Below are 25,609 nucleotides of genomic sequence, written 5' to 3'. Positions count from 1 at the left end.
CCGCTGCTATGGCCCAATAAATATACCGTCTGAATAAGGCCATCAAACCGCTCACAGCCTCTTCATCAGAAACTACAAAGTACCGATACTGTTATTATTGTTGACATAACGACAGCAGATGCATTGACGTGGCTGTTCAAACTAAACACTGTTCACAGCTTTAGCGGAGAAAATGCGTTTCAGCTCATTTGGTTCCGCCCTCTTTGCGTCAAAACTTCTTGAGGGCGGAACCACTGACAGACTTATCCCAGTGAGGCGTCCACACGGACTCATTAACGGAAGCGCACTCGGAAGCGTTTCGGTGTGGGAAGCAGAAGGATGTCTCTTCAGTCGGTGCTGGTGCCTCTCTTCAAACTGTACTTATGCGGAATTAAAGTTCTTCTCTACCAAATTTTCAACCGCTCCTTTACGCTCCCAGGTCAGTCCCGCTTCTCTCTTACACAGCTCTGTGTCTGCTGGTTTGTGCCTGATGCATATTTGTCACCATGTGCGGTACTGATGTCGTGTCGTCGTCGACAGAAGCGCCTGCAGGTATAGAACTGCTCGGTCAGCTGCAAGAACAGGACACGGAGAGTTTGAAGTACTCGTTAGTCCGTAATTCCGATCGATAGTGTGAGGAAGATGTGATTTCAGCCAGAGCCGTGCGGTGCGTGTGTTTGCGGCTGAACAGCAGTTAAAGTAGCGTTTTCTAACTCGCAAACGGTTTTATGCTGGGATGAGATTAAACTGAGATGATTCTTACGGTGAGTCCGTCTCCTCGTGGGCTCCTGCGCGGGCTGTGACACAAAGGGGACTCAGATCGCATCAGAGTAATCCTGTTTTCAAAGGAGGTTCATTTAATTTTCATTATCAATCATTTGTTTTTATTTCTTACACTGATTCATGTTTGTACACTTCCTGTGATGGTGAATGCACTGACCTTTACACGCACGTTTCTATGCTTTTTCTATTGACGTGCATTAATGTCCCCAGGGACAAGCTTCATACCCCACTGAGCTCATAGGCACTGTGGTAAAGGTGTGACATGAGAGCCGCTTTGTCTTTACAAATGCAAAGAAAAACCTGTGGAGCTGTAACAGCCTGGGCCCATTAAAACTGTGACAGAGGTCATAAGAAGTGGCTCTCTGAAGCATGTTTTACCAGCTGTTTTAGTCCGAACTAAACTATATTTATATAACATTAGTGGTGCAACGGATCCAAAATCTCACGGTTCGGATCAATTTTACGGATCTGCGAAAAAAGACAAAAATGTAACATTTACTTATTGAAGTATTTTTGCCTGTTAAAAACATTCAGCTCAAGACTCATTCCACGCAATTATAAAAAAAATGATGGTACAATATGGGGCAGTACAGTCTTTGTATCTACCACTCAATTCAATTTTATTTATAAAGCGCCAAATCACAACAACAGTCGCCTCAAGGCGCTTTATAATGTAAGGTCGACCCTACAGTAATACACACCGCTCGTTATATCGCACTCTGCTGTGATATAACGAGCGGTCACGGTCACGTAGCTTTCCGTTGCCCTGGAGCTCCACCCGTTTGTAGTAGTTGGGTAACAGAAGATGCCTGGGACAGTTCAGCCATAACTTTAAACTTTTCCTGCTCATACATGCTTGGAACGATGTTGCCACTGAAGTGGACGCAAACGGGATATCACAGCGTGGCTCAAGCACGTCCATCATAGTTTAAACCCCTTGTTTTGCGCAACAGAATACGGCCTCCCGTCTGCAGCTAAACACCCCAACAGCTTCTGTAATAGCTTTAGCCCGGTCGGGCTGGGCAGCAAAGGGCTGCTCAAACTTAGAGCCCCCGAGAGCAGCCAGTGGGCTTTTCTACCTTTAAAACCCACCTACCAGCCAAATGGCTTTTAGCTAGGCTTTAGCTTCAGCCAAGTGGAAGCTAAATTGGCTAGTCATTCATATGTAAATTGGGTTGTTACCTGAGAATTCTGGAGGGGAGTGGGGGTGTGTGAATGATTGCTAATTTCTAACTGCCAACTGCCTCTTTGTTTGTCGGGGGGGAGAGCTGCTAAAAGCGGTGAACTTCCTTTTGTGTTCGTCTTGATGCATTCTCAATCATCCAGGGAAATAAATCTCCAAAAGTCACCAACTTGGAGTGTTTCAGTTTGCCATCTTAGGGAGAAATCAACACACATGGGTGTATGTCCTTTGTTGCTGAGATTTATTGATAAAAACGGTATAAAAAACCAACCATTTGTACACATATTTACAAATAATAATAATAAAAAGTGAGTGAGTACATTTCAACATTTTCAGCAATCACTCACAATCCTGGCACTGCCATGGTATCTGTAGTCTGCATTTACCACATGTGTATCTGTAGCCAAATGGAAGAAGACAGTCTATATTCTTAGCAGCATGCACAGCGTGGTTCAGACTGATAACACCACCAAAAGGAAGCCAAACACGGTCACCCTTTACAACAAAACAAAGTGTGGCGTGGATGTGATGGACCAGATGGTTTGGGAGTACACTGTCCGCAGAGGAACACGGCGCTGGCCAGTTGCCGTGTTTTATAACATGATTGACATGGCAGCACTGAATGCACATGTGCTGTATCAAGCATGCTCCGGGACGAAGGAAAGACGGGTGGACTTCCTGGTGGAGCTTGCAAGAGAGTTGGCTCACTCTCATGTAGCTGCGAAGAGGGCAAGAAAAGAACAGTTGCTTCGGACACAACCCTCCACACCGAGCCCTGGAAAAAGAGCCATGTGTCAGGTCAAACACAATTGCAAGAACAATCATGCCACTGTGCGATGTGTTCACTGCAACAGATACACATGTGGTAAATGCAGACTACAGATACCATGGCAGTGCCAGGATTGTGAGTGATTGCTGAAAATGTTGAAATGTACTCACTCACTTTTTATTATTATTTGTAAATATGTGTACAAATGGTTGGTTTTTTGTACTGTTTTTATCAATAAATCTCAGCAACAAAGGACATACACCCATGTGTGTTGATTTCTCCCTAAGATGGCAAACTGAAACACTCCAAGTTGGTGACTTTTGGAGATTTATTTCCCTGGATGATTGAGAATGCATCAAGATGAAACACAAAAGGAAGTTCACAGCTTTTAGCAGCTCCCCCACGCCCTCAATCACACACCCCCACTCCCCTCCCTCCAGAATTCCCAGGTAACAACCTAATTTACATATGAATGACTAGCCAATTTAGCTTCCACTTGGCTGAAGCTAAAGCTTAGCTAAAAGCCTACCAGCCATTTGGCTGGAAGGCGGGTTTTTAAAGGTAGAAAGGTAGAAGGCTGGCCGGCGGGTGTTAAACTCCTCTGCTCCTCCACTTGGACTGCTAGCGCTAACCATAACTACCACTTGACAGACCCACCACGCCACCTTACACATACTTGTTTTTCTTCTGTTTCCTATCTTCGGATCATGTGTGTACCGAACCGTGGAGTGGGATCGGTTCGTATTATGGATCAACGGTGATCCGTTGCACCACTATATAACATGTAATGAAATAATAGTATATGTGAATCCAAACTTTTATTTTTAACCCAGACAGAACTCCTGGGTTAAAGTGGAGTTCAGCAGGCAGGGGAACATCAGCTGTAGTACTTTAACATATCTGAAAGGATCCCAGTGATTCGTGCTGTGAGCTCCAGCAGATCTTTGTGTACCTGTGATTAGCTGCCACGTGTGACCACTGCTGCTCCATAGTGGACTTACACAGCTGACTTCACCATGATCTAACCCAGTGTTTCATTTTTCCATTCCCTACACTGAGGTGGTTTTTCAGGTGAACTTCTCATCGCCAGAAAATGTTTGTTTTTATTTGTTTTTTCAAAATCATAGCAAAAGTATGTAGACAGGTGGAGTTACAGCTAGAGGTTTTTGAAAACCCATTTATCAAAGGAGCAGTGTTAGTAATTTAATTTTAGTGAATAAAGCATGTGACCATAGAGTGGAAAATCACTAATGCATTACACTGTAAGACAAAGAGGGAAGTGTTTCTGGAGATGCAGATCTGGGTTTTATACCCACATAATCTCACTGAGTGCGTGACTAATGACAGATTTGTTGCATTCCTTTTTTTGGGAATATCCAGCAGCATTACAAAAGATCAAAACTGATTGGCCTTTGATTTAATGAGCTAAATATTCACTTTTAAAAACAGACTTTTATTGTAGTTCTGAACATCAGTGTTACTGGTGACGAAATCAAGATTTGTTGGATATTTGCAATAAATCATCTGTAATCATGTGTGCTAGATTAGAGATGAGTTTATCTGAGAGACTGCTCAGGTTGGAGGCGGGGCTTTAGACATCTACACAGTAGGATTGTCAAGAAAAAAATGTTACTCCAGTATTTATTGATACGAAAATGAATACAGAATTACGATACTTTGCATCAATATTGATACAAACAGCTTAAGAGGAATGTTAGAGGTCTGTAAAGCTCCCGTTTCAGCAACATTGAAGTTATCATAAATGTTAACCTGGATGATGCACACATTAACATTAGACACTTAACTATTAGTTCAGTGGCTATCAGGTAATTGCTGGGTAATCATTGCTGTGGCAGCTAGCAAACTGTAGCTGGATAGAAGAAGAATTGTTCCGGCTCAGCTGGTCACAGATGGAGTGACCAGGGCAGATTATATTGGCACAATATAAATATTGTTTCTTATTCTTTTTTTAAATGTAGTTATAATGTATCGGCAATTTTCAATTAAAAAAATTCAAGGGAATGTATATTTCTAATCTTCAGCTCATTGTTGTTACATCATAATATAATAATGATACAAAACAATTAAAGGAACACTTTGAAAACACATCAGGTCTCAATGGGGAAATAAATCTATACTGATATGGAGTGGGTTGATAGAAATGACACAAGACTGAGCATTTCCTTGCAGCAGGTGGGACCTAGAACTAACTGCATAGGGTTTGACAGTGGGTCTAGGGTAGTCTGAGTGCTGTTATCCAGCCTGTAGAGATCGGTGCGTTGCTCCATGGATATACCCTACCAAACTCTCACTGACCCACGGCCGAATGCTGCACGTTCTCCGCAGTATTTCCAGACCCTTTTACATCTTTCACGTGTACTGAGTGCTGCAGGTACTACGGCTGCTGCTTTGAAAACCACAGAGCCCCACTAGTGGACGTGACAATTCCAAAATTCTATGGCAAATGCTAATTAGGCTCCACAGGGCCAAACAGTAAGCACATAATCCGCTGGAGGACCTCGGACCCTCAGGCCACTCTCATGAAGTCTGTCCCAGGGACAGCAGCAGGGAAGCCCAGACCTCCCTCTTGCCACTTCTTCCATCTTATCTGAAGGAACATCAAGATGTTCCCAGGGAACAGATACACACTCTCCAGTGTGTCCTGGGTTTACGCCGGGGCCTCCTCCCAGTAGGACATGCAGGGCTGGAACACCTTATCCAGAAGAGGACACCCTTAGCTGTTTCCTTTCAATGTGGAGCAGTAGCAGCTAGGGCTGTGCGATATGACCAAAACCTCATATCCCGATATCAGACATCTATCGTCCGATAACGATATAAATCACAGAAATGTAACATTTCCTGTAAATTCTGTGAATCTCGAGCAGCTCGACTTGCGTGTAGCTGGAGTCGAGTGTTTTAACCGATGCATGAAACGATACGTTTTTAGACATAACTTGTAACAGCTGTTGTTTTCTTTGTATTTCTTACACGGCGTGCTGCGGGGAGAAGCCTGTTCTAACGTTTGAGTCTGAGGTTTATTTTTTAGCACCTGGCGTCTTTTTTACTTCTCATCCGTAAATAATCTGCTCTTTCACGTGATTCAGTTTATTTTGAAAAGTCTCAACAGGATCTTGAGCTTTATTGTGAAAGGTTTATGTGGAACATAAACAAGCGGACATGCGATGCTGTTACCGTCGTTGTTGCTAACGACAACGCATAAAAACAGGCGCTTTTCCGTCCGTAGTGTGGTGATATTAAATATAAGAGAAAGAAGAAATTAATACAGCCCCTACAGTGACCATCAAAACCATGAAAAAATATTGCCGTAAACAGTTTATTTTGCGACACCACGAAACAAACGATAGCGTAGAATGAAACGATGGACGTTTTTATATCGTCATCCGATATATATGGTTATATCGAACAGCCCTAGTAGCAGCTATACTCTGAACCCTTCCCAAATGACTGAAAGCCCATCCAGGAAAGGTGGAAGCTAATATTCGCTATATATGACAAAAACATCAGGCCAATATTAACCATTTCACCATTTGTGGCATCTGGTGACAAATGGCTGCCACCAAATGGCAGATGGACACAATAATTTACCTGTATTGGGCATCAATTAAAATTTTAACAATTAAATTAAGCAACTAGTGTGTCTGGTACCAACTACTGATGACAGCAACAGTCAGTTAGTCTCTAGTTAACTCTTCATCATCTACGATAAAACCACCACCAAAAGCCACCAGAGCTTATCTTTGCATTGTTACACGCTGTAGTGCTATGTTTTTTTTAATTATTTTTTTATTTAAGCATTTCAATTTATTCTACATGGGTGGCACGGTGGTTAGCACTGTTGCCTCACAGCAAGAAGGTCCTGAGTTCAATTCCACCATCAGGCCGGGGTCTTTCTTTGTGGAGTTTGCATGTTCTCCCCGTGTTTGCGTGGGTTCTCCCCGGGTACTCCAGCTTCCTCCCAGCGCCCCCCGCGACCCTGAAAAGGATAAGCGGAAGCGAATGGATGGATGGAATTTGTTCTACATCAGTATTACATTTTTTTTTTTATTAATCCTAATTTTATCAACTTTAGTTCATAGTAACTAAATAAATTGCTAAAAAGTGCAATAAAACCACAAAGAAACTGAAAGCCATTTTTCTAGATGTAGACCTCAATTTATAAATAAAAGGTTGCACAAAATCCTTTCAAACCACCTAAAATTAATTTTTTGTTTTCATAACTTTGTTCTTGATATGTATTTATTTTTATATATAAACTATAGCAAAAATGAGAAAAAAAAACTGTGTATATTGTGCTCAATTTATAAAAAGTCATCAGTACTAAAGTAGTGCAATCAAAGTGTCCCAGTAACCAACAGGAAATGTATATAGAAGAGGAAGTATATAGAAGGCCACAAAGTTAAACAGTATTTTTTTCTGTTATTAATTTCAATAATGCCAAAGCAGCTGAAGCTGATTGACAATCCTCTCGGCTACTTAACTGACCATATCAATGTCTCAGAAGTTTAATTGACTTAGTGCTGTACTCTGATTAAAAAGTGTCCCTTTAATTTGTTTGAGAAGTGTGTTTATATAATTAGCGCGACCTGTGGCAGTCATTTTCACCAGGGCTAAACAACCATTACACAAACTTGAAATTTGGTTCCAAGAACGTGAACGTAGTTGAAGGATTCGGCTGAAGAGCGTGTGAATTGACCGTGTCACGTCACATGTGCCACTTTGGAATGTGAACAGCATTTCACACACATTAAATGTGCCATGCTTTAGCAGTATTTGCAACCGATAGCCTTCATTCCTTAAGGTTAATGTTAATATGCCTGTTTATAATTTGTCATTCCTGTAATTAAATGGTTATGTCTGAGTACTCTGACTCACAAACATTTATTTTGTACAGCCAAATATTGGAGAACTGCAGCTCCATTTGGCTGTTATTGGTCTTGAGTTAGATACGATGTGGCTGCCAAATAGTTGTGGCTGCCAAATAGTTGTGGGTGGAACCGTAGTATAGTAAAACCAGCAGTTAAATGATGTGGTAAACAAATTAGATATGAGTAATTTGTTTAATTGACTAATATTTCTGGTGGCGACCTAAAAGGGCAGCAACATAATCGACTTATTGAAGGTAGGTTTAAAGTGGACATGAAACACTGTGTAAAGGTTAATTTACACTATGGAGGATGCGCTGTCAAAAACTGACATAGATGTGACACTTAAATAAGAATAAGTGCTTAAAGGTTTTAGAACATGCTTGGCACTATCCTGTGCCAGTACAGGATGTGACATCACAGAGTTGGTTGGTTGTGGTTAACAGACTTCTATAAGTTTATGTAAGCTAGTGACGAAAACAAGAATACTAAAACTAAAAAATGTGTTCAAAGGGTAATTTTTTTAATTACTCCTGGCTGCAACAACGAGTTTTTGTTAATCTAATGTGGGTCTATCAATTGCAAATAACCAACCAACCTGGTGACCTGATATTCTGTACTAACTCAAGATGGTGCTAAACCAGTTCTAAAAATGTGAACTTTTAAACAGTTATTTCTTAAATCCAGCTTCAGAGGCAGTGTTAAATCTGTCAGTTTTGAGAGCAGGATTGCATAGTGTACATGTAGTGTCTCATGTGGCATTGTTATGTTAGGGTTACTTGTGCAAACCTCAGTATCAGTGGTAACCATCATGCAAATTCCTATCTTAGCCAGATATTTTATCTGCTCATTTGCATGTTACTTGTTGGGAGAATTGTAAAATCCAGTTCTCAAACACTTAAAATGTTTTTATCACCAAAATCAAATGTTTATTTCACTGTTCTTGTTAGGTTCTCGATAAGAGAAGCCATCCTGATGGACTTTATACCTAAGGAGCCAATGGAGGGTAAAAGTTCAGGACCTTCGTGCTCAGGCCTCAATCTGGTCGCACACCCACGTGCCAAAAGCAAAGTGTGGAAGTACTTTGGCTTTGACACAGATGCAGATGGCTGCATATTACACTGGAAAAGGATTTACTGTCGTGTATGTATGAGCCAAATTGCCTACTCTGGAAACACCTCAAACTTGTCATACCACCTTGAAAAGAACCATCCCATAGAGTTCAGTGAGTTTGTGAAAAGCAACACAGATCAGATGCGGGAAGCTTTTGCTACGGCGTTTTCTCGGATAAAGACTGAGCCTACAGTTTCACAGCAGCAGTCCCAGGAAACCTATTTAAGGCAGAGCTTAGACTCTGAAAACAAACGACACAATGATTTGACAGTAGCTATTATCAACTTCATTTGTGAGGGGTTATATCCTGTATGTACAGTTGAAGAGCCTACGTTCAAGAATTTAATCGGTATTGTCGACCCTGGATATTCTCCTCCAAGCAAAAGTGACCTCGCAGCCAAAATGGTTCCTCAAATGTACTGCCGTACCCAAAATGTGGTCTTTAATGAGCTAAGTGGAGTTATGAATTGTGGCATTGCTACAGATCTGTGGCAAAGCCAAACACAAAACAGAACGTATATTTCACTTTCTGTGCATTCAATCAATTACAACAGTGCATCTGGCTTCTCGGTGACCAACAAATGCCTTAAAACTTTTGAAGTACAAGAGGACAACAGAGCTGAGAATATCACCAGAGCCATGTATGAAGCCTTTGTGAAGTGGGGGATAACTCATAAAGTCATTGGGGCTACCACAGATGGTTCGGTGGATGTGGTGAAAGCATGCTCCCTCCTGGATCTGACAGTGGAAATGCCCTGCCTTGGACACACAATCAATCATGCAATGGCTGAAGCCTTCCAGCTGCCACGAGTGAGTGGCTTTTTGGGATGCTGCCGCAAGCTTGTCGATCATTATAGAGAATCTGCAATGTATACAGTACGAGAAAAGCAGAAGCAACATGGCCTTGCTCAGTGTACACTCATCACAGACCAGGACAGGTCATGGTTTGGTACATTGGCAATGCTACAAAGACTGAAAGAGCAACAGGCTGTTATAAGTATGACACTTATAGAGAGTTCCAGTAGCCATCATTTCACCTTCAGTGGTTCTGACTGGGCCTTGTTGGAGGGCTTGATTGAAGTCCTCCAGCCCTTTAAAGTTGTGGCAAACATGATCACTTCTTGTAAGTATCCAACCATTAGCATGGTGAGACCTGTCCTTCATATGCTGCTGAACACCACCCTCAAAATTAAGGAAGGGGATCTCAAAGAGATCAGCATGAGCAAAGAGCTCATCTCCAAGGTCTTGTCAAGCACATATTCACAGAATTCACAGTTATCCCAAGAGATCGCAACATTCCTCAACATTGCTACATTTTTGGATCCTCGTTATAAGAAACTGCCTTTTCTTTCCACCCAAGAACGCTCCAAAGTTGAGAGTATTATTATTGAAGAGGCCAAAGCAATCCTTGAGAAGCAGATTTCGGAGCGATCGGGCCTTGATGATTCTTCTTTGGTGTCTGATGAGCCACCTTGCAAAAAACTGGGACTTCTGGGTGAATCTTCTGCCAGCACTTCAGTTCAAGACAACCCTTTGGCTGCCATATTTTGCCAGTCAGATGCAGACCAGAGCCAGGAGGAGCTACATGCTCAAGTAGTAGAGGAGCTGAGCAACTACAAGTCACAGAGGGTTCTAGGTCTGAATGAAGACCCTTTGCTTTGGTGGTCGAACCATGCACCTTTGTTCCCCACACTTCCTAAGGTGCTCCAGAAGTATTGGTGCGTTCCTGCCACAAGTGTTCCTTGTCATAGGTTGTTCAGCTCATCAGGTACTTTTCTTTCTGGGAAAAGAAACCGCATACCTTCAGCTCTAGTGGATATGCAGGTTTTCCTGTATGAGAACTCTCGGAGCTACTATGAGCCTGAACCCTGTGAGGATGAATTTGAAACTGTTTTGGAAACCAACTCTAGTTTGGCTCAGCACTAAAGTGACTGAGGTTTGAAAGAACTTTATTTACTTTGCTAAAGGCTGAGGTTCTAAAGGCTGAAAAGCCACTGGTTGCATAAAGGGACAACGTTTTCAGCCTTTATAACATATGGGACACTTTAGCTTTTAAGTTAACTGCTGTAAACACATTTCTCCTTTACAGAGCGGATGTCCTTATGCATTCAAAATCTGCACAGAAACTCTATTGTATTAAAATGAAGTGGAAGGTTACAGAAGAAAGATTTATCGTTTATGTAGCAATATTGTGTTTTGTCTTTATTATAAATGTGTCAGCTGTTTTTTGTTTGTTTGTTTTGTTTTTTAAATTTGTGGCCATTCCCAAAGTCTTGCTTGATGGTCTCACCTGTACACATCTCGGTGGGGGAGCGTAGTGCACAAACACACCTCTCCAGGTAAAACATTTGCTGCCCATGTGGGCATGGAAATTCCACAGTAAGGGCTACAAGCACACTCTGCCATCCTCTTTTTCATTTAGAGTAAGTACAGAGTGGAACAGAGTACAGGCCAGGAAACTGGTTCCAGTGCCCAAGCTGTGCACTGAGGTGAGCCTAACTATCTAGTCGCCGTCACTCGCTTGCTTACGATCAGACTCCTTTCCCACCAGTGAAGTGACACTGCATGTACCACAAGCCAATGTTGGAATGATTAATTATATCTCTTTAAACTTCATACATTTAAACATGATATTATGTGATAAGGAAACGTTTGAATTATTGGTTCATAAATATCTCTTAAGAAATACCACTAGGGTGATCAGTTTAGACAGTCTGAAACAACAATGTTTTATTTGCTGTTAAATTTAATTTTCAGTTGCTGTTGAGATTTATGTACCAAAACTACATTGCAATGGTTAGGAGAAGATCATGGTACAGATTAAAATAGAATATTTTAAACTCATTAACCATGTGAAAATCTTCCGGTTTGTATGTTGGGGGACGAATGCCTCGGCAGACTTACAGAAACCTTTGATAGTAGTTGGGCGCATCTTACCTCACCGATCAGTTGTTGTGACTTCCTAGTATACTCTGATGTTTAGTTGTCCTTTTGTCCCCTCAAGTGTCATTCAGGCTATGTACTTTGTAAATACTTGTCCACATATTGCAGAACTGACTGATAATAAATGTGAGTAAAGGTTTTGCTTGTCTGGCTGCTTGATGTCTTCACTTTGCATGGGAACAATGTTCAATATTTGAAAATGCAATGCAGTCATACAAACGGATTTCACCAGTCTGTTCTGGAGCGGTGCATTTCATAGGTTTCATATATTCCTGCTGTTTTCCTGGGTTACAAGCAAAACAAAGCAGAGTAACTGGTATTTATTTCTTAACGAGCGCTACAAGAAAGGTTCTGTGAAAATTGATCTAAGAAATCCACATGTCATGCTCTTCATTACACTATTAAAAAATGTCAGTCACTGGCCTGGGTAATTGGTCATTGTATTTCCCAGTGGCAGTCAAGTAGAATGACATGTCATTGCATTCATAATTAAGTTCAGATATGTTTCTAAGTTCTATACAAAACCAGCTGAGTAACTATAGAAAAAGCTTCTTGTAAATCACCTGACTTACAAAAGTGTGTATAGCCTTATCTGCACTCACTGTAATTCTGTTCTGTTGATTCTTCGAATGCTGTGTTGCTGCTGCATATTTACAGATGACTGTTAATAGATCAGTCACGGAAGACTTTTGTCCCAGCATTGTCTTAAACCTCATCGTTACTGAACCTCGCCAGAGTTTAAATGAAAGATTGTGCAATGTTCTTATGTGGTCCCCTCTCTCCTCCTACACAGTCTTACCCAAGCAAAATGGAAGGGTTGCCATTGTGACTGGGGGTACCAGAGGAATTGGTTTTGAAACAGCAAGACACCTGGCAAGCCTTGGCATGCATGTTATCATAGGTAGGCTAATGTCCGATCACATGCCTTCACTCAGTCAGTTCCCCTTTCTATACTTTTTCTTAGTTGTGGCAGTGCCTTAAAGTTGCATTGTTTCAGATGTCCCGCAGGCTGGGACTCTGGTCTCAAAAACTGTGTGTACAACTATGTAAAAAGGAACCTACTGCCCACTTGAGCTATAAATATTTTGTATGTTGTCTATGGAACTAAACAGCAGCTGTGTTTAATATGAACTTTTTGACCTTTTATATTCATTTATTGAATGACTTGCACAAAACAGCACTGGAATCTTTCCATATATGGAGCTGAATGCTTCATATCTGCACTGGCAGTAGATCCTAGGTTCTCAAAGTGTAGCCCACAGGCCAGCTAAATGTATTAATGAAAATGAAGTGATCTACAGGGTGGGACAATTATATGGATACACCGTAATAACATGGGAATGGTTGGTGATATTAAAGTCCTGTTTGTGGCACATTAGTATATGTGAGGGGGCAAACTCCTCAAGTGGAGGTACAGCATACACCACATTGTTAAGTCTGGAGTTTTGTCTTTCAGGTGAAAAACTCCAAAACACAGACTTAACAATGTGGTGTATGCTGTACAGTGCAGCGAGGAATGCCCAGACCTCTACATTGGAGAGACCAAACAGCCACTTCACAAGCGCATGGCACAACACAGAAGAGCCACCTCCACAGGACAAGACTCAGCAGTCCATCTGCATCTAAAGGTCAAAGGTCACTCTTTGAGGATGCCAATGTTCACATTTTGGACAGAGAGGACAGATGGTTTGAAAGAGGAGTGAAAGAAGCATCTATGTCCACTGTGAGCGACCATCTTTGAACAGAGGCGGGGCTTACGACACCAACTCTCTGTCATCTATAATCCAGTTTTGAGATCCCTCCCAGACGCCTTAACGCCCACTCACATCCTGGGCCATCTGACCTCAGGAAATCACATGATAAGGTGGGGCCAGGTTTCACAATGAACACACCCGAAACTCTGGCTGATTGGGACCCATGCCCAGTTTCACACCTTGGCTCAGGTGATTAGAGGATCATCAGGTGGTCCTTTTCTCCCTCTGTGGGGGGAAACTCCCACTAGGTTTATATCTGGGACTCTCCACCATTTGACCTTAGAACTGAAGAAGCTTCTCGGATGAGAGGTGAAACGTCTTCAACTTTGACTACGATGACCTGGATGACTGAGAACCTTCACAGACATCTTCATTAGTGACAGTTTTCCTGCGTCCACATTTTGGCAAATCCAACACTGAACCAGTTTCACGAAACCTAGCAAGCAGTTTGCTGACTGTAGCATGGGAGATGGGTGGTCTCGTAGGGTGTCTTGCATTGAAACCTGCTGCAATGACCCGGTTACTGCGTTCACCAGATATCAACACAATTTCGATCCGCTCCTCACGTGTTAACCTCTTCGACATGTCAATGGCTGTGAACAAAGAGAAACTTGTAAATAACTCATGAAAGAATAAAGTTACGTTGAAACCAAGCACACCATTGTTTTTCTTGTGACATTACCAATAAGTTTGATGTGTCACATGGCCCTCTTCCTATTGAAAAAACAAAAGTTGTATCCAAGATGGCCGACTTCTAAATGGCCACCATGGTCACCACCCATCTTGAGGAGTTTGCCCCCTCACATATACTAATGTGCCACAAACAGGACTTTAATATCACCAACCATTCCCATGTTATTACGCTGTATCCTTATAAATGGCCACCCTGTAGAATGAATCTACAGTTCATGCAGGACCAACTGAGCGCTTTACTTGGATTTAAAATCTTTAACTTTTCTAGCACAATAGGGCTAACTAAATGTTCCTGGTGTCAATGCATGCCACCTTACTACTGATTAAAGATTGTTACAAAATGAGAATTCCAACAATAAATTCTTTCTGAAAAGACATTAACATACAAACTTTGCAAACCCTAACTCTGGAGCAGGGATGTCAAACTCATTTTATATTGCAGGCCACGTACAGCATTTTGATCTTAAGTGGGCTGAATCAGTGATGCCCTCGTTTCAGTCAGCGTAAATACGCTAAACTACACCTTTAACCCCCTTAAGTCCAATTTCAACAGTACGTCTCATTTTTACTACAAGATGCTGCTGTAGTGATTGAAAGAAATCTGTTTCACAAATAAATGTGTAAAATTATAGAAAGTTCTGCTGTCTCATCGCCCAGGAGAGTAATCCACATGAATTCTTCTGTCTTTTAATTATTGTTTATCTAATTACTGTGGTGTACTATGAATGGTCATGGTACTGGTGTTCATCAGCAGGAAAAGCTGTAAAACCCATGAAAATACAGCTAAAAGTCCAAAATCTATAACTTCCTAAACATATTCCAAAACCATCCAGTGGGCCCCATCGGAGTCTTTGGCAGGCCGATTCTGGCCCCTGGGCGTCATGTTTGACAACCCTGCTCTAGATTATTTTTTCATTACCTCCATCATCCTGATGACGACGGACTAAAATACCAGAATATTACCTTCCCCTGTTGATAGACGCGTTGTGATTGGCTTTTTCTCCAGTGTTCATTAGTATCAGTCGTACCAAAGGTTTTGTTAGCGAGTGTAGGCTGTAGCATTGAGTGGATCAGCTGCTGGATATCTGCCCACCAAGCCTCTCTTTGATCTTCATCATCTCCAGCTGGGAATGAGAGAGAAGAAGGTGCAGCAGCTGTTAGGAAGATTCACGAAGAAGGGACCGAAGGAACCGGTAAGTCCAGTAACACGGAAGCTCTCATTCAGTATTGTCTATGAAACAGGAAGTGGGTCTTCCAAAATAAAAGCTCAAATTTCAGATAAAAATGTTATACCATGGCAATGCTTTACATCATAAATACATATATGAAATAATGTCAGCTGTGATACTTGCTCTCTGAAAAGCTAAATAACAGGATCACATCTGAGTTGACACAGAGAGCAAATGAAAGCCGACTGTAGACCCAGGCACAGGCTTAAATAAGTTAAAATAAACTGTTAGTGTAGTCCAGCCTAACTGGAAACTCAAAAAATACAGTGCAGAAAAACACACACACCTTTTATCCCTACACATGGTGAGTATCAGTCATCCCAGCCTGTAGCAAAACATAAGTGATAATCTAAAATAATGTCAATGACAATAATCCTGATTTCTTCCTAAAAATGATACTTTAACAGTAAATAATCGGTGTTATGGACCAGGTATGTCACATTTTCTTCTCCATTACCATGGCAACATTGAGGGTGTTAAAACCAGTTTGACCTCGGACATGACCTCCCCTCAGAATACAAAATGTAAATCCTGACAAACCAGCATCTCCTGCTGTGTAACGACACGTAAAGAAATGAGCATGTGTGCTAATGCTTACTAGTATAAAGCCCTTCGTCGTACATATGTTCCATACTGTCCTCACTTGTTGAGATGTTTGCTACCTTTAGGGACTTCTGGGAGACAAACTCAATCATTTCTGCCTATTGATGGTGGGGCGTATGATGTGGCGTGCACAGTGACCTCGAGAGGTCACATGCACTGCAGCTACTGACTGCTGTTACCTGATGACAGTCAGGATTCAGTGCTGTTCTTTTCTTACTGCAGCTGAGTTTGTCTTCATGGACATGACGTCACTGAAATCTGTGCGACACTTTGTGCGGTTGTTCAGGGACAGAGGTCTACCCCTCCATGTCCTGGTTAATAACGGTAGGCTATACAAACGCACACTGATGATGGTCTTTGCAAAGTCACGCACCGGTTTACTACATATTAAACTTGTTCCTTTCACGTAGCTGGGACCATGATGGTTCCTGACAGACAGACAGAGGATGGCTTTGAGTACCACTTGGGCCTCAATTACCTGAGCCACTTCCTGCTGACCAACTTGCTGCTTGATCTGCTGAAGAGGTCAGGAAAACCGGGCTGCTGCTCTAGAATCATCAACATGTCCTCTGCTACACATTACGCAGGAGTCATAGACATGGAGGACTTAAACAGGAGGTGAGAAGATCAATCAGTGGGTGTGAAACCCTCTGAGTCTGAAAGAATACAAAAAGTTTGAGTGATTACATTTTATAATAATCACACAGGAAATCTGCAACTTCACTGTCATGTTTAAACTGGAACACTTTGTCATCTTCATTCCCCTAGATCCCAGCGTTAGCACTGTTAGCGCTCCTGCACACCACTAAAAACAAACTACAGAAGGTACATCCTGCTGCAGGTCACAGCGTAGCTGCAGACTTTAATCAGACACATCTGAAGACTGTGCTTCCTGATTTCAGCCAGCATGTATTCTTAGCATGCCTACAGAGCGGCGGGCCTGTTGGAGCATCTCTTACTGCTCCTGAGTAGGAAAAACGAGGCACACGTGTTCAAAGGTTTTATCTTAGTTGGATTACTGTGTGAGGATACGGGGTAATGCACACAGGCACACTAGATAAGCTGAATATGTGGAGCACACAAACTCGTGGATGTGGTCAAATAATGGACAGGAAACAAAATAAGGTTCACAGACAGAGACAAAGGAGGGTTATGAGCTGAAGGCTGCATTTAAAACCATGTGCATAACAGTCTATGGACTGAATTTTATAGAATCTGGAGAAGTTAAAAGAATCAGAATACTTTATTCATCCCGAGGGAAATGATTTCCAACACACTCTTTGAAGTGTTTTTATGGTGTTAAATGTTTCCATGGTTGTGATGTATGTTACATAATGGGCTGGGATGATGTGTGAACATGTAGACAGGACTGAGAGCAGCACTCTCACAGCAACGATGCCTTTTAGAAAACTGTTGAATTTCAGACATTTAAGGTTTTTGTTCACAGGAATTGTTGGTTTGTGTTCTAGTTGGGAAGAGTGCATGTTCTCACCCCGAGATAACGAGAGTGATAATAGGATGTCGGAGTTTTCATGAACGCAGCACTGACCTGGATGCTGAGAAAGCTGCTCTCAGCTCTGTACCGGCTGCAGTACTCTGGGGAAGTTTGGGATATATAAAAAAGCCAGGTTAACTCTGATTCTCCCTTCACCCTCTTCTTCCCAGGATCCAGTACAGTTCCCATGGTGCTTACTCCCAAAGCAAACTGGGTCTGGTCCTGTTCACCTACTACCTGCAGGAGCAGCTGACTGCCAGCAGCTGCTCTGTGACTGTGAATGCTGTGGACCCGGGAATGGTGGACACGGCGCTGTACGATAACCTGTGGACTCTGGTGCAGCTGCTCAAGAAGCCAGTAGCCAAGATATTGTTCAGGGTGAGGACCAAGTTATTCATCGTCTTCAGCTGGAAGGTTTTCCTCCGTTATTATTACTCTTTGTTCATGTTTTTGAGTTTATGTTTGGGAATTGCAGGAGCAGGAGCAGGCCTCCAAACCTTCCAGCTGTCATCTACAGAGGTTCCCCCAGTTCTGCAAGCTGTTCATTCTCCTTTACGTGCCCTCCCTCCCTCCTTGTTCTCAAATCTTTAACTTCTTCACTTCTATTTAGTACACGGGGATCTGCCAGGCCCAGGAGCCGTCACCAGTCCCCTTCGAGGCCTTCCCCAAACCGCAAAATGAGGACGTGGGCCCAGCGAGTGAATTCTTATCTCCGATACTGATAATGATGCATATAAAGACCTGGTGTACGGTCATGCTGGTGTGGGTGTGTGTGGGTGTGTGTGTGTGAGAGAGAGATCCTCTGTCAGTTATAAATAGTGAGTTGTCCATTGATATTCATCATCACTCACTCACTCACTCACTCACTCACTCACTCACTCACTCACTCACTCACTCTCTCACACACACACACACACTCACTCACTCACTCACTCACTCACTCACTCACTCTCACACACACACACACTCTCACACACACTCACTCACTCACTCTCACACACACACACACTCTCACACACACTCACTCACTCACTCTCACACACACACACACTCTCACACACACTCACTCACTCACTCACTCACACACACATTCACACACACTCACTCACACACACACACTCACTCACACACACACTCACACACTCACTCTCTCACTCACTCTCACACACACACACATTCACACACACTCACTCACACACACACACACTCACTCACTCACACACACTCACTCACTCACTCACTCTCACACTCACTCACTCACTCACTCTCATTCACACACTCACATTCACTCACACACACACACATTCTCACACACACACATTCTCACTCACACTCACACACACACACATTCACACACACTCACTCACACTCACTCACTCACTCACACACTCACACACACACACACTCACTCTCTCACTCACTCTCTCACACACACACTCACTCACTCACTCTCTCACTCACTCTCACACACACACACTCACTCTCTCACTCACTCTCACACACACACACTCACTCTCTCACTCACTCTCACACACACACACTCACTCTCTCACTCACACACTCACTCACACACTCACACACATTCACACACTCACACACTCACACACACACACACTCACTCTCTCACTCACTCTCACACACACACTCACTCACTCACTCACACTCTCACTCACTCTCACTCACTCTCACACACTCACTCACACACACACTCACACACTCACTCACACACACACTCACACACTCACACACACACACTCACTCACACACACATTCACACACTCACTCTCTCACTCACTCTCACACACACACACTCACTCTCACACTCACACACTCACTCACTCTCACACACACACACATTCACACACTCACTCTCACACACCCTCTCTCTCTCTCTCTCTCTCTCTCTGCAGGTGTAAGCTGCTGGTCAGCAGCTGTGTGTGTGGCTGATGTTCTGCACTAAACCTTCAGTTCAGTTTGAACCACATGGTTGTGAAACTTTGTGTGATGCTGTTATGATGACATGATGTGTTCACTGACAGGCACAGAAATCAGACATGCTGCAGCTGAAGTATTCTAAAGCATCTTTATGAGAGGAAACACTCACTTTTGGAGATGTTACGAGGCTTTGAAGCTGTTGTTGTTCTGTGCTTTGCTCAGACTCCAGCAGAGGGAGCCTCTACAGCCGTCTATGCTGCAGCTGCTTCTGAGATGGAGGGGGTGGGTAGCTGTTACCTGTACAACGGCCAGAAGACGCAGTCTGCGGGTGTTTCCTACGACTCTGAACTACAGGCCAAGCTGTGGAAAAAGAGCTGCCAGCTGGTGGGTCTGCAGGAGGCCTGACCCACCAGCTGACCTTAAGGCTGGATACTTCTGCATCCTCAGTCCTCACTGGGACAATCTTATCTAACAATGTTTCAGAAGCCAAACATTTCAAAGTTTTGCAACAATACGCTTGATTTCATATATAACTTTTACTCATATGGACGTGTTCATTGTGTTATGATTTTAACCACCTCTATTTGAACTTTACCTGACAAAAAAGATAACTATACCAAAGGAGCAATTACATCCACAGCCTGTGGTAGGCCCGAGCTCATGGCCCATCATATGTACCAGACATCACATGTGCCTGTTTTTAAACCACACCTTAATATGATTAATATTCCACACAAAGACAGACGTAGAAAGGTCTGAGCTCACATGAAGCCTTCGTGCCTTAGCTTTACCTGTTCATGCCTGTAAATGACTTCTTACTGATTTATTCTTCACTTTATATTTCACTGTGTGCTGTGATGTTGCTGCTAAAGGAGCAAAGCGTGCCTCAGGAGTGGTGTATGCTTTATCGGTTTTATTTATATAGCACCAAATCACAACAACACTCACTTTAAGGCGCTGAAATGACTGGAGGTGGAGCCGGAGGTGGAGCTGGCAGAGTTCAGTACGCTGTGATTTTCATTGGCAGTGAGCAAGATGGATGCCAGTGTAAATGAATATTGTCTGCTCAGGCTGGGACAACGTTAGAGGTGAGACGTGCATATGCTGGACAAACACAGCTGCCAGGGTCAAAGAGGAAGTTCATGGATGCAGTGAAGGAGGGTGGGAGCCAGGTGATAGTGACAGGTTAGGATGATCTGCTGTGGTGACCTCTAAATAGTAAAGGTACACAATAAAGTACTACACTGATGTGTTTTACTGCAGAGTAGGTGAGTACAGTCAGACTTGGAGCTGAGAGCAGTCCCTTTAACTCGGGCTGTAAATGGGTGGAGTTGGCTTCACCCACAGACGGGACCACTTAGTGTAACTGTAATGCTTCATGAATGTGACTCCATAAAAGAAACATGAACCTGTCAGTGTTAGTAAAACTAATGATCACTGCTGCTTTAGTCTGGTTTGCTGTAATGAACTCGTCTCCTACATGTTAACTCTCAGACGCTGTCACAGGCTCACAGCGCCACCCTGTGGACACTATGTACATTCTGCTCTGTTTACGCACTTTGGACCAATGTAGCCATGTTTCTGCTGTCTGTGCTGTTATTTGATCTCTGAAATGGTAAATAAAAGTCACGTCTCGGTCTATCAAGGATTGGTGTTGTTACTCTGTGGCTTAGTACTGTTGTAAGTACTTTTTCTTGCATGTACTCTTTTAGGGAAGAGTTTTTAGAAAGGTCTAAATCAAAGTCACTCACTGGGCTTTTGTAAAAATCTGCATCTCTACTGAAGCAGCAGTTTGCTTTAACGGATTTGGTAACATTACAAAGACGGACAGCCGAATATTTCCTCAGACCAGGAAACCCAAGCTGAGCTGAAACAAGAGTTAAATCAGATGTTTTATTTAATAAGTAAAACAAACATTCAAATGGTGTCATTAAACCAGGTAAACGTGCAAAAATAAATGCTGAAGTGCAAGCTGTTAACGATTAAACGTGCAGCTAAGAGAAGAAGTGCTTCTTTACACACTGATGAGAAACAAAACTTCTATACATCCACACAACATCAGGGAGAAGGTTTTCCCAGAAATGAGATGCCGGGTGTGAGTAGAAGGTGAAGCAGGGCGTTTAGTACATGCGTGGCTCGTCAGCCTCTGTTCCGCTTTGCTGTGCCTCCACCTCAGCACTGCTGTCCTCACATACAGTAAACCAAACGGATCACGTGACGTGCACTCGGTGCTCAGCGGTCACACAAAGTGCTCACACTTTGCCAGAGCTTCTCTGTCACCTTACACTCCCTCACAGCCTCGTGACACAGTAAGCTGGATCACTGCAGGCGGATTACTGACTTAAGGTCCACGGGCTTTAGTGTCAGCTGTGGATGGATAAAAATACCCAGCTTGGCCTGCAGAGGGAGTCTCACCGTCTGTGATCTGATTTAAAGGCTAATAGCAGTTACTGTTGTGAACACACAGTGTGCGTTTGTTGTACATCATGGAGCTGATCATTACTGTTCCCTTAGTTTATTTCATAAAGAAAACTAAAAGGAGAGAAAAGCCGTTAAAAGTACACTCGCTCATGTCCACCTCCACTGACCCCACAACCTTCAGCGGGCCACAGTAACCATGAAAGCTGCTTCATATATTCACCACACAGAGAAGTTCCCGTCTGATAATCCAAAGCTAGTAAAGCATGTTTTTCACGTTCCCATTGAATCAACACGATGTTCAGTCAAGTCAAGCAGACACTGCACTGAAAGGTCGTTTGCAATAACGATGGATGAAAATAAGCTGGGAGATATAGGTAGTGCTCCACCACATCCTGGGTCAGTACTGATCTGACCCAAAGAAGTGGCTCCTGGCTCTGGATCTAGAGGCTCTCTTTGACCCTCCCTGTTGCTCTTTATCTTTGAATGAAGTGCTGTGCACGATCTGGGATGTCCTGTCACGAAGCTTCTGCAGTTTGGGCTTCATCCTGCTCAGTGAGGACTTCCTCCAGAGGGGCATTTCCCTGGGTTGGCCCTCACTGTCCCCAGAAGCACAATCGTTGGAGTTCAGCTGGCTGAGGGGCTTCATGTTAGAGATCCTCCAGCGTCTTCCGTCCCTGAGATGAGAGTTCTCACCTGCAGAGCACTCACAGCCTCCAGCGATGCTCCGTATCTCCACGCTCACGTTGTCGGTGAGGTACTGGCAGGCCTTCCTCCCACTATAGTCTCTGATCTCCACATCTGCATTGTAGGTTCTGACCAGAAGCTTGACCACCTCCACGTGACCGTGCATGGCGGCGATGTGCAGAGGTGTGTAGCCGGTGCTGGATCGAATATCAATACTAACAGAAATGTTGTGCAGCTTGGCAAAATTAATAATCATGGCTATGAGCTCAGGCTTGCCGTGCTTGGCGGCCCAGTGCAGGCAGGTGAAGCCAGTCACAAAATCCTTCTTCAGGATGAGGCTGGGTTCTGCGGTGAGGAGGCGATGCAAGCTGCTCCACTGCCCGTCTGAAGCGCACATCATCCACTCGTGCTCCATAGGCTCCAAGGCTACAGCTGTCCTGTCTTCATCCAGGGTGGAGGAAACCATAGAGGTGGAGTCAGCTTCAGCCCTGGGGGACAGGTAAAAAGAGCGCCGAATCCCTGGGGAGCTGTTCATCATGACCTCTATGAAATGCTTGCGACTCCCTCTCGGGGTGCTGTTATCGTCACTTCCAGACAAACTGTGCGTATCTACGCGCTCCTCCTCCTGTGACTCCGGCGGGCCAAAGGGAGACCTGTGCTGGGACTCTGCAGACTTTCTGCACATGGTCACACTAAGCCCCTCTGCTGCGCTCAGGCTTTCCTGTGACTCAGCCTGCTGCTCAGCAGCAGTAAGTACCTGCCCCGTCCTACCGGTGTGTGCAGGCCCGGGTACGCTAAAGAAAGATCTCTCTGGAGCGAGCGGCGACGCTTCAGCCACTGTAATTTCTGGTACGTTGGGCTCTTTTCCAACCGGCTCCTTTCTGGACTCCCTGTCGTCTCGTCTGAAGCTTTCCCAGTTTCCCATCGCCTTCCAGCTGCTGTCCTCTGTACAAACACACCGAGGACACTTTGTCCTGTCAAATTCTTTCAGTGTTGAAATTATGCGGAACTCTGACTTGGCTGTTATTTCCGTAACCTGAACCAGGTGTTTCTCCTCACTTCTTGTTCCGCGGGCTGGCTGTAACGCATCCACTAAAACTACTCACAGCTGTGATTCACTGGACTTCTACTTGTTAAGTACCGATTGCGCCAAAGCACCATTTTTCTTTGAAACAGGCAGCGCTTATGAAACTAAAATACTCGCAGACTTTTTATTTACACGTGTACCTGTGTGCGTAAAAACCCACGACGGAGTGTTAAAGCCACATTAGGAAAATATTATCGCTCAGTTTGAGAAGAAAATCTCTTGCAGAGGCTTTTTTCAAGGCAGTAATACCCGCAGGAGTCCAACTGGACCCCACCCAGTGTTTACTGGACAGGATACTGGGACTAAACCAGAACTGATGGGTGTCTGTGCCGCACTCACAGCATGTATTACAGTCTAACCTCCTGTTTCTTACGACTTTACTATAAAGCTTTTTCGAGGGAGATGTTATTATTTTAAGTGAAATAGTAATTTGGTGTATCATGTTAATAGTTCCGTTGGATACTTTTAAACTAATTATCTCTCGCTTCACTGTATACATTGTTTTATTGTTTTTACCTCTGATATCTGCGCAAAATGCTGAAGCGTTCTTGTCCTGGTGATTTTCTCAGAGCCGTTTTCAGCTCTGAGTCAAGTTAATTTTTAAAAAGTCAGGTTAGACAAATAACCAGTTTAACCTTTTCTAAAAACAATACCTGAGAGTAGCTATGAAAATATTCTGATAACATTTACATTTCTTTACGGCTGCTCATAATTTTACCGTCACATTTGTTCATTCTCCTTTTTTGTAATTCGATGAAGTAGGAACTGTTTTTAAATCACCTTCAGTCATGTATGTATTATTGTAGGGTCTGCCTTACAAAGCGCCTGAGACGACTGCTGTTGTGATTTGGTGCTGTATAAATAAAGTTGAATTGAAAATCTGTTTGTCCTCTGGGATTCTCTCACTTTGTAAATATAAATAAACAAGTTGACTTTTTCATTACCTGAACAGGATTTTTTCCCACCATCATTTAAACTTTATGCGTTAAATTTCCACCATTTGTGTCAGAGAGTTAGTTCTGTTCCAGGTTTGAAAGTAATAGTGACGCCACAATGATCAATAATTTTTATATTAAGGAGTGCGCATGCGTCAACCGGCATGCAGCCTGTTTCAGTTGCTCCCGCTTTTCTCTCCATACTTTGTCTTACTTTTAGTTAAAGTGCTCTGATTCAGATGAATGGCAGCTGCAGAGATGTTGGCTTGCGACACATTTAACAAATATCTTGGGTAACAAACCAAAAACTAATTCTTGATCAACAATTTCATTTGGGTCTGATCCATGAAAACCAGCTTATTATGGGGTTAAAATGTGTCCATACACCAATTACATTATTATTATTCAATTAAATTCAATGTTATTTATGTAGCACCAAATCACAGCAACAGTTGTCCTGAGATGCGTATTAAAAGAATCTTTGGATTGTGTTCATGGTATAAATAGGAGACTACCACACCATTCATCAGGGCCACAACTAACACCAGCTAATGTAAAGTCATCTGGGTATTTTGCTTTTAGATCTCCAATAACATCTCCAGTAATATCTTGTTCTTAGAGTCTCCATTATATCCACAAACATTCAAACGAATAAAGACAGACTGTTCGACATTCAAAACTGCAGAAATCCAGTTTGTTTCCTGGGAAACTGTTCAGGTGTACGGCTAATAAAACTGTCCCTCTATCATTGATTACTCCAAAAGTTCGAGTCTTCCTTACTGGAATTAATTTTATTGTAGAACGACTCAGAGTTCATCATTAGTTTACTTCAACATGATTTCTTCTTGAATCAGTCGCACATGAATATGACACAACATCTCCTCTTAGTTTCACAGGGTTACCTTTTCTCTTCACGACTCTTCAATCACAACATAATCTAAAATCCCCTTTTCAGTCGTACATGGTAAAGTCGGGGCTTCTCACATATAACACACTACCTGCTGCGCTCTCACAGCAGTGATAACAATGCTCCTGGGAGTCAGGGTCAAAAGGTCAGGCCTACAAATCCTTTCCATCACTCAGACTACATTTCTCATTCATGAGTTTGATTATATTCTGA

At 43.0% G+C, this 25,609-nt stretch overlaps 3 protein-coding genes across 4 annotated transcripts; 2 read left to right on the top strand and 1 right to left on the bottom strand.

Annotated features, from left to right (window-relative positions):
* Positions 1–262: 262 nt before the first annotated feature.
* On the top strand, positions 263–21,010 carry dhrsx (dehydrogenase/reductase (SDR family) X-linked). Of its 2 annotated transcripts, XM_080876890.1 has the most exons (7): positions 263–418; positions 12,447–12,554; positions 15,225–15,293; positions 16,155–16,256; positions 16,343–16,550; positions 17,598–17,805; positions 19,585–21,010. In XM_080876890.1, exons 1-7 carry the CDS (start codon positions 319–321, stop codon positions 19,765–19,767), a joined length of 978 nt encoding a protein of 325 aa, XP_080733016.1. In that variant the 5' UTR covers positions 263–318; the 3' UTR covers positions 19,768–21,010. The 2 variants fall into 2 exon arrangements, with proteins under 2 accessions (XP_080733016.1, XP_080733015.1); XM_080876889.1 differs by lacking the exons at positions 12,447–12,554; positions 15,225–15,293; positions 16,155–16,256; ... (1 more) ...; positions 17,598–17,805; positions 19,585–21,010 and adding an exon at positions 8,548–11,792 and having other exon boundaries at positions 282–418.
* LOC308393875 (uncharacterized protein) lies at positions 18,300–19,576 on the top strand (the record flags this gene model as incomplete). The annotated part of the gene is made up of 1 exon (XM_080877892.1): positions 18,300–19,576. A coding segment is annotated over one exon (1,044 nt), but the record flags the coding sequence as incomplete, so codon positions are not given.
* Positions 21,011–21,268: 258 nt separating the features above from the next.
* Positions 21,269–24,399, bottom strand: LOC308393848 (ankyrin repeat domain-containing protein SOWAHC-like). The gene has a single exon (XM_080877867.1). The coding sequence runs from the start codon at positions 23,390–23,392 to the stop codon at positions 22,181–22,183; it is 1,212 nt and encodes a 403-aa protein (XP_080733993.1). The 5' UTR covers positions 23,393–24,399; the 3' UTR covers positions 21,269–22,180.
* Between the last annotated feature and the right edge of the window lie 1,210 nt (positions 24,400–25,609).

Source organism: Rhamphochromis sp. 'chilingali' (genome assembly GCF_963969265.1).
Source record: "Rhamphochromis sp. 'chilingali' genome assembly, chromosome: 3".
In the NCBI taxonomy this organism is placed as follows: domain Eukaryota; kingdom Metazoa; phylum Chordata; class Actinopteri; order Cichliformes; family Cichlidae; genus Rhamphochromis; species Rhamphochromis sp. 'chilingali'.
Note: the sequence above shows the minus strand (reverse complement) of the source record. Positions and strands in the feature narration are given on the sequence as shown.